General features: G+C 36.1%; 1 protein-coding gene across 2 annotated transcripts in view; it reads right to left on the bottom strand.

Moving 5' to 3' along the window:
* The window catches only part of LOC142344901 (tyrosine-protein kinase CSK-like), a 57,979-nt gene that overhangs the window by 21,862 nt on the left and 23,139 nt on the right, over positions 1-12,978 (bottom strand). For both annotated transcript variants that reach the window (XM_075396953.1, XM_075396954.1), the window contains exons 6-7: positions 6,555-6,628; positions 5,656-5,851 (exon numbers count right to left, since the gene is read on the bottom strand). In XM_075396953.1, coding sequence (XP_075253068.1) covers positions 5,656-5,851; positions 6,555-6,628 — 270 coding nt within the window. The remainder of the gene's footprint in view (positions 1-5,655; positions 5,852-6,554; positions 6,629-12,978) is intronic.

Genomic DNA, 12,978 nt, shown 5'->3' with positions numbered 1-12,978 from the left:
TCTCGGGAGATAGTAACGGTGACACCAGTAGTTGGATAGAGATAGCACCCATACACTGATAACTAGAATACCTAGTAGTAATATACCGTAGCTTGAAAAAAAAAACGAAAAAAAAAGTTCTTCGCTCCATATATTTAATGTTGAGTACGGCTTGGACGTTCAGTATTTTTTAGTGTTCAGAAGGGAGTAGACAAAATTTATCAATTCAGTTTCAAAGCAATCAATTGCAGCCTGCTTCAGTCGGGGGGAGGGGTAGCCTAAAGGGGACTAAGAAGCTCAATAGTGAGCTTCAAATAACCACATTAGAGATTAACATACCAGTTTCGGCGCTTTTTATTTGATTTTTAGTATTAAATTGCCGCCAATTGAGTTCAACTGCTTGAAATTGTGATTGAGAGAGAATTTTAGATCACGCGAAACTCAAAAAGTCAAGGGCGTAAAAGTCACTCGAAAAGTTAACACCGTCAAGCAAAAATTTTGCAGAAAAAACACACGATTACAATAATTGCTATGAACTTCGTTCAAGAGCAATTAATCACGAAATAACTAATCACTAAATAACTAATCACCAAATAACTAAGTGACAGGAATAGAGCCGTTAAATTTTCGAGTTTTGCCTATGGCCAACCCAGCTGAACTGCGATTATAGTTTGCTTCCTTCCCATATTTGAATATTAGATGTCAATTTTTACGTGGAGTAGATCATGGCAAAAACTACTCCATATTCTAGCAAATGACGTCAGATAACCAATTCAGTTACTGAGTGGTTCTGTACAAAACTGTGGTTTTGAGATTTTCAAGCGTGATCAAATGGTTGCCAAAAATCAATGAACTAAAGAAACCTTGAGGAGATCAATAACAGGCTGACCTATGAAATCGTGTTCATTAACAGGATTGATGTAAATTACAATTGTGGCAGGCAAATTGCCAGAAAATAGCCGCAATAGCTTCACAGATAAACAGTCTCAGAAAGATAGTAAAAGAGACAGACCAAAGAAGAAAATTCTGATTAAACGCTGATAGTTTAAATTTTGATTAAGAATCTTTAACTTAGTGTTGCTTCTATTAAGTGCTCTCAGATAAACTTCAGTTAGAGTGACACACATTCACTTGACCTTATCTCTTTGAATTAAAGTTGTAAAAAAACGCTCTTCACTAAGACTGAAAAATGAAGTCACGCACACCATTCAATGAAAATTGCATGAACGAATGAGCAAAAAGATTTGAAGTGGTTGTGACGTCATATGGTCCTAACAAAAATCTTGACGACATAATAAAAAACATAGCAGGCAAGTCCTGATTAACGTTTCAAAGAATTGACTTAACTATTAACCTAACAATAATTTATATTGAAGAACATGACCAATGAAACAAATCGTTAATTGCTTATTAAAATGCGAAAATATTTTCGGCTATTTCAGCCATCTTCAGTCTGAAAATAAACAAATTTACAAAACATCGGTTATGACCAATTAAATTTAAAAATATATATAAAACATAAAAGAAAAGATAATTATAGAACACTTTGCACTTTTTAATGATTCAGTTTAAAAATATGCGACAGTCCTTAACTGCAACAACATAATCTAAATTTTGTTACGCTGTGATTGGATTGTCAGGCCAGAGACCAGTCCAAAACATCACCCAGAGTCACGAAAATGAAGTCACTGTGACATATCACCTTAAACGTAACGTCAGGGGCCGCTGTCTGTATTCATCACAATTGTTAAGAATTGGATTTAATCTATCAATATATAAGGCCTCTGAAGTAAGTAGCCTAGTCAGATCTTGACTCCCATTCAGACTCCCACTCTTCGTTGTATATTCCGCAGTGCCTGAGCCTGAGCATGTTGACAAATGTTCTCCTACGGGCGCGATTGGTTTCAGATGCTCCTGTAGCCTAGTTCGAAAATGCCGAGACGTCTGGCCGACATAGCAGGCTAAACAGCCTGATCACTTTATTTGGTATACAACATGGCTACTGAGGTCATTTTCAACTGGACCCTTTAAGGAGGGGAGGCAAGTTCTAAGTTTTCTGGTCGCAAAAATGAAAGAAATATTCGGCTTCAAGGATCGTAGTCGATTGGCCAACTTGTCAGGTATTGTTCCCCGGCACTGGGTTACAAGCATCGCCCTCTCAGTAGCCTTGTCAGGAATCGGGCTCGAGACTTTAGCTTGTGGGTTAAGATTTGGGTCTAAGCCAGGATGGAATTTTTCGATGACTTTCTTGACAAGGGGATTGTAAAAATCGGGAGGACACTGATTGGCTTTCCACTGTTTTTTTGGCCTTAGTAAGGCCCTCATCGAACAGTTTCCACGTCGAGGTCGCGTTGTTGATGCGAAAATCTGTTGCCTCTATGATGTTCCGCTTGTAGCGCTGTGGGGCACATGCATAATAAGCAAGCGACAGTCCAGTATCTGTGGGCTTACTGTACCATTGAGTGGTCAGACGACCCTCATTATTGTCTATTAGCATGTCCAAAAAAGCTAGTCTCCCATCAGATGGCATCTCCATGGTGAACTCGATATTGGGATGTAGCCGGTTGGCATGCTCCATCATGTCATCGACATCCGCTATCTTGACGGTGCGTATAATGTCATCAACATATCTGGCAAACAACTGTGCCCGCTTCTCGGGGCTTGGTTGAGTGATTACGCCTCTAGCGACACGGCAACCACAATTCCAATCACAGTCCACCATTCGTTTTATCTCGACAACGGTGAGCTCGGTGAATTGCCGATGATACCAGAAGGCACATCGGTTACACTGTACGGAATATCCTCTTCTCGTTACCCTTGTACCACATTTTCCACATGGGTTCCGGTGATGACTACTGGTTATGTCAGCAAGAAGTTCACCCGATTCAAAATCAGATGGATCATCCGGGATATCTCCACCGAGATATTTCTCAACATCTTCATCCAAAAATTGGCTAACACGACGGCGAGTTTAGACCCCATTGCCACACCATCCTTCTGACAATACCACTCCTCACCGCACTGGAAAACAATATCCTTTAAGGCACGCTTCATCAACACAATGAAAGTTTCTTAACTCATTTTTGGTGTGATATCCCTCGCAAACACCTGCTCAGCAGCAAGATCGATCGACTCCTCCACCGGTACGTTGGTGAAAAGAATCTTGACGTCTAGAGACACGAGTGTTTCGTCTTCCTCGAGAGTCAGATCCATAAGCGCTTCCTTATTTTTTATCTAACAATTATTAATTTACAGCAACATCAATCAAAGAGAGTAAAGAAAGCCCCACACCCTAAATGCGCAATTCTTTTTCAAAGAATGCCAAGGCTTCAAGAATCCCTAAATTACCAACAATTTCTGAAACTATTGACTCTATGTAACCTTAGAATGTGTAACACAACAACCTTGAGGCAATCAATGACAGATCGTGCAAAAAAGAGGCAAGACTAAAGAAAGTGGGCAAAAATCAAACTTTGAAAACCAGTGACGCAAACTAAGAGAACCTCATAACTTGAACCCAAAACACTTAACCAAAGCAAATCCTAAAACTTTGAAAGCCATAAAATAATTTTCGCTGGGTCTAAAACGACACTGCGGTAGCAGGCCGATAAAAATTCATTGATGTTTTGATAGGATTTTGATGGGTTTTGACAGTAAGTGAAAAGACCACAAAAAACACGTAAGACGAAAAAATCATATTTTATCTTCCAAAAAGCCGTTGCCAAAATCTTATAAACAAATACCGTGGACCCACGTCTCTAACTAGCTTCACCTATTACACATTAGCAACCTACGGCAACTGCCAGTAATAAAATTAAGCAATAAAATAATATGTACAGCAAATATAGAAAAATAGTTAAAAACTGAAAGGATTAATTCAATTAATTTAGATACCTGTAGCAGCTGATGAGACTTGTCATTAAGGAGACTTAGAGATAAGAACGCAAATTAAGAAATAAAAACTTAAAAACCTCAAAAATTCGATATTTCTTAAAAACAATGAAAGTCGAAGTCATAGACAGAATTAGATTTGAACTGAAACAATTAAATCACAGAAAATAGTTCATATTAGCAACCTCTGAGACCTGTCGCCAATGAGCTTAATTGATACGACAACAAAAGTTCAACAAATACTCTCAAAACTAAAAAAAATCACCAAAATATGTTGAGAATATATAGTGTTAAAGACTTGAAAACCACTAGCTATAAGCTCAAACAACTAATTAGGTTCATTTATGCCTCATAAGCAAACAATTATACTGTTAATATTGATCCTAGGCGATAGGACAACAGAGATAATATTAAAAAAGAGGGCAAACATTGAACTTTCAATAATATTTTATGACAACAAATAGTTTTTCAACTTTGAAACTATTTGTTGTCATAAAATATTATTGAAAGTTCGATGTTTGCCCTCTTTTTTAATATTATCTCTGTTGCCCTCATTAGCTGCCCGTCAACGAGTTGCATCAATTGCAAGTAGGTACCATTAGAAAACATGTATCATATTAATAGAGACAAAAAAAACACATGAAACAGCAGTCAAATTGCCGCACGTGAAAAAAATTCGCTTTCAAAAATACCCACTCGCTTTTCGCCCACTTTTATACTCCAATGTCATTAATACGAGCACTCTAATCTGATTCTCACTGACGTGAAAAAGCCGAAAAATGGATGAACAGCTCTTAAAAAGACAGCACACCAATACAATCTAAATCCTTTGGATTGTTAAAATTCAAGAGAAGGCCAATAATAGCCCCAGCTATCGCTGGGCGGCAATTACTTACAACAAGAATTCAGGCCTGAAAGAATGCAGCCTAATAGAACTGAAATCGATGCAATGAAAAATAGTATAAACACCAACTGTAAAACATACCCGGCAGATTGCCGGAAAATAGCCGCCGTTGATTCCAATAAGCATGATTGGGATTGAAAGAATATAAGATATTGAAAAAAAAAGATTTTTGTACAAAAACATTTTTTAAGTCCGATTTATTTTGATGGCATTTCGTAGTTGAAGATAACGTACTTCTGTTTCTTAGAGAGAGGCTACAGGGGCTACTATCAATACCAATAAGCATTAGAGATGGTAACTAAGACTTATAGGAACGACGTTCAAATAGCGGGCATCTAAAATTGGGCTTTATGGGTTTATCCCGTTTCTACTTCTGACTTCAATTTTTTATACTGACTCTGTTCATTTTGAATTGCTTTGCTGAGCAACTGATGTTCAAAATCACTTTTAGCAGAATGAGAGAAGAGAGAAACTAGTCTAGAGAAGTCAAAAAGATATCACGCAAAATGTTGAAAAAGCGGCAAAATGAGGTAAAGCAAAAATTTTTTTATTCGACGAAGTAAAAAAAAAATAGGAGCGCTATAATAGCCGGCTGAGAAGATGAGGCGGCTATTAATAAATTATTGCTACCAAGTTTGTTCGAGGTCAATTAATAGCGCTTGCTTCTTGACATTCATCATCGAAACTTTGTACTCAGTTCCGTTAGGTTTGAAGTTGGAGAAATTACATTACAAAAATGCTTCCATTTTTCTCTTACACGTTCGGAGGGATAAAATATTTAAGTGGTCTCAATATTAGATAGACAATAGGACAGGCGAGGTTGCTAATAAGGAGTCTAAACATCTACCAAGAGTGTGCCAGAAGTGAAACTTGGCTCCCACCTTTTCATTTACAGCTTCGGGTGCGCTCCACTTGATTGGAAACTTTGCACTCTCCAGGGTGGCTGTTCTGTTCTGTGCAAGACCAAAGTCACAAATTTTGGCCTGCATGCTGTCGTCTATTAGTACATTACGACACGCCAGATCCCGATGCTGAAGGTTCTTGCATTCCAAGTACCACATTCCGTCCAGCACACCTCTACAAAACAGATCTGATTGTCAATCAAACAACAGGCCTATATTTAAAATTTAATTCGAAGTGCTATTGTTCGGAATACAAAGACATTACTCGGGTTCTGACAATCGTTCTCAGCCCGACTGATGATTTAATTGTAGAAATAGTTGAAGGACACTATACAATTAAGCGCAAATTTCTAATCATATTCATCATAAATCCTTTGTATGACACCAGCCTCAAAATTTTTACTTCCTTTTTACATGCAAATATTTGAACTCGTGTGGAAAAATATAGATATCCAAATCATTTATCAAGAAATGTGTTGCCCGGTCAGTTTGTACTCCACACTTTCGAAATTCTTACTTATTGATTGCAGCGCACTTAAATATTTCAAAACCCAAACATGTCAACATACTTCTGACCTAAAAGATCTCTTTTCGACTTTTACCAAAATTCGTCCTCCACAAGCAAGCCCAATTGTAAAACATGAAAATGAGCTTCCGTTATTGGGAAGCTAACAGTAGCTCCTTTAATCAGTAGGCTTAAACCATTCAAATGACAGATATTCTATTAACCCATACTGTAAGGACCAGGCTATAATTTATTTTTGTTCATTTTTATGGCTTTGAACAGCTGTGTCATCGGTCTATTAAACTGGCGCTCTTTGATCTGGCTATTGTTTAAATTTTCAACCAACCTATGGGCTAATGTTTGATGTACTAACTTGGCGAAGTCAAGTAGATTTGTAAGTGTTATAACTTGTCGACCTTGGGTTCGTAGCACATCCAGTAAGCTGCCCTGAAATAACACCAAAGTGTATGCCCTTTGCGATCAGTCAGATGAACAACTGCAAGATTAATTACCGATCCACTTAAATTGTGTTATATTAGCGGCAGTTTTGACTAAGTAAAAATATTTATACTAATCAAATCGGTCTTGTGGATTACCAAATTTAGCTAGCTCAATTCGAAATAAATTTGGCAATGCTTGGAATTTGTCACTTTTTCCGACAATTGGAAACATAACCGACTAAACGTCGGAAGAATTGCTCTCGAACGACTAGTGGGAGCTCTAATCAACTGCAGCCTGCTTCAGTCATTAAAGTAAAAAATGATACCAGTTTCGGCTCACTTTTCATTTGACTTTCAGTATTCTATTGCCGCCAATTGAGTTCAGCTGCTTGAAATTGTGATTGAGAGAGAATTTTAGATCACGCGAAACGCAAAAAGTCATGGGCGTAAAAATCACTCTAAAAGTCAAAATTGTCAAGCAAAAATTTTGCATAGAAAAGACACACACGTTTACAATAATTGCTATGAACTTCGTTCAAGAGCAATTAAACGAATTGCAAGAACCAACTACAATCATATGAGTTCCTCTTGAACAACAGTTCGAACCAGCTTTCCAAGCAGTTTCGGTGCTCCATACACCTAGAGCCTACAAAAGCTCAAAGAGACAAAGCACTCCGGAATTATTAGTTCATCCCTTCTCAGAAAGAAAACAAACAGCTAAAACCACTAGAAAAAATTCTAGAACAAATGTCAAATACGCTTAATGAAGTATTTTTCATTGTAGTATGTTCCTCATTTTGCCCAATACAACTGATACACAAGTTTTTCAGCAAGCCTTAAATATCTGTCACCAGTCGAATTTTTGACAAAAACAATTTCGAGGTAACACATTTATTGTCGCTTTTTAAGTATTTCAACTGCCAAAAAAAATTTCGAACCACTCAAACAAACAATTTTCAAATAACGTTACGTAAGTACCAACAGGACTTTAAAATCCTACAAGAATTGTGTCAGTGAAAAGTTTTTATTTGGTGTCAAACGAACAAACTTGACAACGTTTCAAAAAGCCGATACTGATCTCTTTGACTGTACTTGTGATAAAAACAGTAGATATCAGAGTTGCTAAACAATAGATATCATTGTTAATGAAAAAAAAATTGTTACATTTTGTAGCAGGGGATCCATTAAACAGCCACAAGGTACGTTGAATTTCAAAGCAAACAGTACGAATTAGCATTAGAAACTATAAATATATCCAGTAAACATCGACAAACGATCCGACTACATTCATATGAGTTCCTCTTGAACAATTCAAATCAGCTTTATAAGCAGTTTCCATGATCCGTACACCAGAGCCTACAAAAGCTCAAAGAGACAAAGCCCTCCGCAATTATCAGCTTATCCCCTTTCTCAGAAAGAAAACAATATTTCCAGTAAACATCGACAAACGATCCGACTACATTCATATGAGTTCCTCTTGAAAAATTCAAATCAGCTTTATAAGCAGTTTCCATGATCCGTACACCAGAGCCTACAAAAGCTCAAAGAGACAAAGCCCTCCGCAATTATCAGCTTATCCCCTTTCTCAGAAAGAAAACAAACAGCTAAAACCAGCGAACTATATTCTAGAACAAATGTCAAATACGCTTAATGAAGTATTTTACATAAAAATACTCACACGACTAGTATTAATTCATATTTTGTTGTAGAGCAGACAAATTTCTAAAAACGGCAACACTATGGTCGACGACACAGCTTTCGTAATAAAAAAATTTCATTGTTGTCTTAGCATTTTATAAAACTAGACTTCCCTTAAGAGTTGTGTTAATCTATCCTGCGGTTTTCACTTTGCAAACAATTTGCAATTTCCGCGAAAAATGAAACCGTTTCACCATATGTGGGCGATTATAAGAGTGTTTTACCAATTAAATATTTTCCTCATTTTGCCCAACACAAGAGATAAACAAGTTTTTTTTTAGCAAGCTACCAATATCTGGCACCAGCCGAATTTTTGACAAAAGTAATTTTGAGGTAACAGATTTATTGACAATTTCCAAAAAAAACTTTCGATCCACTCAAAACAAATATTTTTCGAATAAAGTTGACTAAGCACCAATAAGACTTCAAAATGCTACAAGAATTGCGTCAGTAAAGATTTTTATAATGAGTCAAACATTGAACAAGCTCAACAGCGTTTCAAAAAACCAATTTTTATTTCTTTGATTGTACTTGTGACAATAGAACACATGTCAGAACGAAAGAGGGTTAGTAAGTTATGTAACAGGGGATTCAATAAAAGTCGAAAAACACTCGCAAAATACGCTGTAGTTCATAACAAAGAGAACGAATTAGAAATAGAAAAAACTTCAGTAAACACGTCAACCAAACTTAAACCGATGGACAATTATAACGATATCTCCAAAAAACAGGACAATTTTACTTGTAACTCCTGCAAACAAGCTATGTCAAAACGATGCGCCAGACAACCAAAACTTCAAATCATTATTAATGAAACTGTAGGAAATAAGATGTACCTTGTAGCAACCTCATGAACCGCAAAATTAAAAAAAAACAGGAAGAATGTTCTGAAAACAAATCCCCTACTAAGTATTGCCCGTCAATTTAGAACCACCATGCTTTTCTCAGATAAACAATTTATAAAACTCAATTTGAGTTAATGTCCCGGTTTTATTCCATCTTTTCGTTCTGACCCCATTTGTTTGGGGGGGGGGGGGGGGACGATATTCTCAAAAACGTTTCCTGTTCAGTCAATTTTGGCCGATCGATATATTCATTGCAGAGAAAAGTGAGTGAAATCGTTGAAAGCCATTCAAGCGTAGAATTTGGAAATAAAAATGATTCTATGAATGTCGTTTTTTCGAGGAGATATCGAGGTTAAAAGAATTGCGTGAACACGTGATATTTGGCGTGCTTTTCAGTTTCGGCGTAATTTTTGAACGACTTAAGATACTTTCTATCGAAATGTCTAATTCACAAATCGATATTACGCTAAAATAATGAGAATTTTGAGTTCATAATAGACGAAAGGCAATCAGAAGAATAGTCTTGGTTTCTTCGGGAAATTCACTATCACAAAAATTTCACGAATTCTATTGGAGCGCTGTTTTTTTAAATTTTCGTATTTTTTGCATGTCAATTAGTGACATCCCTTTTCATACCCAGGTACCAAAAGAGACAAACATCATTAGCGGTCAAATGAAGCCCAATGACAAAAATAATTTGTTTTCAAGGAATCGCTCATGTTTTTGCTTCAATTTTTAATGGAAATTTGAGATTTCAATGAGGTTTTAATGGATAATTCAAAATTATTGAGATTTTTAGTTTCAATTTGAGAATGGATAAAGATGCCATTGGTTGCATTAGGCGCATTAAAAGAACCTGTTTGTGCACTGAGTGGAAATCCAATCACTTGAGAACTAAAAACAATTTTTTCCACAATTCAATTGTTTGTTAACCAATCTTAATCTTAAATCTATGAACTTGTAGTTCAGTCCCACCAGTCACAGAACACATTCTTTCTACTAAAACCAAATCTATTCTGGTTAGTGGTTTCGTGTTCTAACTAATGGTTTCTTTTTCAATTGATACTTGTTTACAATTTTGGTTTTCTTTGAAATCTTATCAACTTATCCTAACATTGTCGTTCACAATTGGCGTTGAGAGGACTTTCAGTTGAACATGAAAAGTTTTCAGACATTAGCGTATGGTTATAAGGATTTCAACACTTTCTTCTTGGATTTCTCTACTGTAATTTTGGTTTTCGATGGTTTGAGTTCTTCTTGTCATAATTATTGTTGATTGACGACAGATTGTGGCGCCCATCGACAGATTGAGATCTCACTGGCGTCCCATCGAGGCAGAAAATAGCGTAATTACTGATTTCGGTTGAAAGCTTTTATCGTCTTCGATACTATATCGTCTTCATTCATCGTCTTCGAGTTTTCTCGTGCATTTTGTATAATTATTTAAATTTTTTGAAGTCACATTATTACAACAATAAAGATCCTTTTGTTGTTGAAAAAACGTAATTAAACATAAAACATCTTTAACTGAAATGCTTGTTTTTTTTCATTGTCTTCGAAACTTTTCTCGCATTTTTTTATTGAATTAGTTGTTTTTGCCTTTATTTATTACTTGTAGTCATAAAAGGTTTCTTTCCAATAATGACACCTCTCATTAGCTTCTTATTTAGGAGCAAATGAACATATTCAATGCAGCCAGTTGATTGCTAATAGTTTTAAAAATTATCCGTTTTTTTTAGATTGTAAAAAAAAATCTCTTTGTTGTTCTTTCTGTCAACTTGAAACTTAACCCCATCATTGAGAGGTCACGTCCCCTTTCTTGTAGTTCAAATATTAACTTGTGCATTGATATTAGGTCATAACTGATGCATTGTTTGTTCAATTTTCCAAAAAAAATGTGGGCGGTCAATATTTGTTTCTCTTTTATGTATTTCAACATTTTTGCGGTAATTGCACATCCGAATGACTTTCAAAAGACTCTTATCGTTAAGTTTAACTGAAATAGAGACAAATATCATTGGAAAATTAAAACATACCCGGCAGACCGCCGGAAAATAGCCGCCGTTGCTTCCCATAACTCCATTGGGAATGAAAGAAAAGAAAATATCAACAGAAATTGATTTTTGTATAAAAACATTCTTAAGTGCGATTTATTTTGATGTCATTTCGTAATTGAACATACTCCTGTCTCTCAGTGAGAGGCTACAGGGTCTAGTATCAATACCAAACATACCCGGCAGATTGCCGGAAAATAGCCGCCGTTGATTCCCATAACTCTATTGGGATTGAAAGAAGAAAAAATATCAACAAATTCATTTTTGTATAAAAACATTTTTAAGTGCGATTTATTTTGATGTCATTTCGTAATTGAACATACACCTGTCTCTCACTGAGAGGCTACAGGGTCTAGTATCAATACCAATAAGCATTATAGATAGTAACTTAAAGTTAGCTGGCTGAGAAGATGAGGGCGGCTATTAATAAGCATTATAGATAGTAACTAAAACTTATGAGAATAAAGTTCAAGTACCGGGCATCTAAAAATGGGCTTTATGGCTTTATCCCGTTTCTATTTCTGACTTTGATTTTTTTATACTGACTCTCTTCATTTTGAATTGCTTTGCTGAGCAGCTGCTGTTTAAAAGGACTTTGAGCAGAATGACAAAAGAGTGAAACTAGCCTAGAGAAGTCAAAAAGATTTCACGCAAAATATCGAAAAAGCGGCAAAATGGGTAAAGCGAAAAAAAGTTCCGACGAAGTAAAAAAAAACAAAATAGGAGCACTATAATAGCCGACTGAGAAGATGATGGCGGCTATTAATAAGCATTATAGATAGTAACTAAAACTTATGAGAACAAAGTTCAAGTACCGGGCATCTAAAAATGGGCTTTATGGGTTTATCCCGTTTCTATTTCTGACTTTGATTTTTTTATACTGACTCTTCATTTTGAATTGCTTTGCTGAGCAGCTTCTGTTTAAAAGGACTTTGAGCAGATTGCCAGAAGAGTGAAACTCGCCCAGAGAAGTCAAAGATTTCAAGCAAAATGTCGAAAAAGTGGCAAAATGGGTAAAGCGAAAAAAAGTTCCGACGAAGTAAAAAAAACAAAATAGGAGCACTATAATAGCCGACTGAGAAGATGAGGGCGGCTATTAATAAGCATTATAGATAGTAACTAAAACTTATGATAACAAAGTTCAAGTACCGGGCATCTAAAAATGGCCTTTATGGGTTTATCCCGTTTCTATTTCTGGCTTTTTTATACTGACTCTCTTCACTTTGAATTGCTTTGCTTAGCAGCTACTGTTTAAAAGGATTTTGAGCAGAATGACAAAAGAGTGAAACTAGCCTAGAGAAGTCAAAAAGATTTCTCGCAAAATATCGAAAAAGCGGCAAAATGGGTAAAGCGAAAAAAAGTTCCGACGAAGTAAAAAAAAAACAAAATAGGAGCACTATAATAGCCGGCTGAGAAGATGAGGGCGGCTATTAATAAGCATTATAGATAGTAACTAAAACTTATGAGAACAAAGTTCAAGTACCGGGCATCTAAAAATGGGCTTTATGGCTTTATCCCGTTTCTATTTCTGACTTTGATTTTTTTATACTGACTCTCTTCATTTTGAATTGCTTTGCTGAGCAGCTGCTGTTTAAAAGGACTTTGAGCAGAATGACAGAAGAGTGAAACTAGCCGAGAGAAGTCAAAAAGAATTCACGCAAAATGTCGAAAAAGCTGCAAAATGGGTAAAAGCGAAAAAAAGTTCGACAAAGCAAAAAAAAACAAAATAGGAGCGCTATAATAGCCGGCTGAGAAGATGA

This window comes from Convolutriloba macropyga, chromosome 8 (genome assembly GCF_964194025.1).
Source record: "Convolutriloba macropyga chromosome 8, txConMacr16.3, whole genome shotgun sequence".
Classification (NCBI taxonomy): Eukaryota; Metazoa; Xenacoelomorpha; order Acoela; family Convolutidae; genus Convolutriloba; species Convolutriloba macropyga.
The sequence above is the reverse complement of the archived record's forward strand: the minus strand, read 5'-3'. Positions and strand labels throughout refer to the sequence as shown.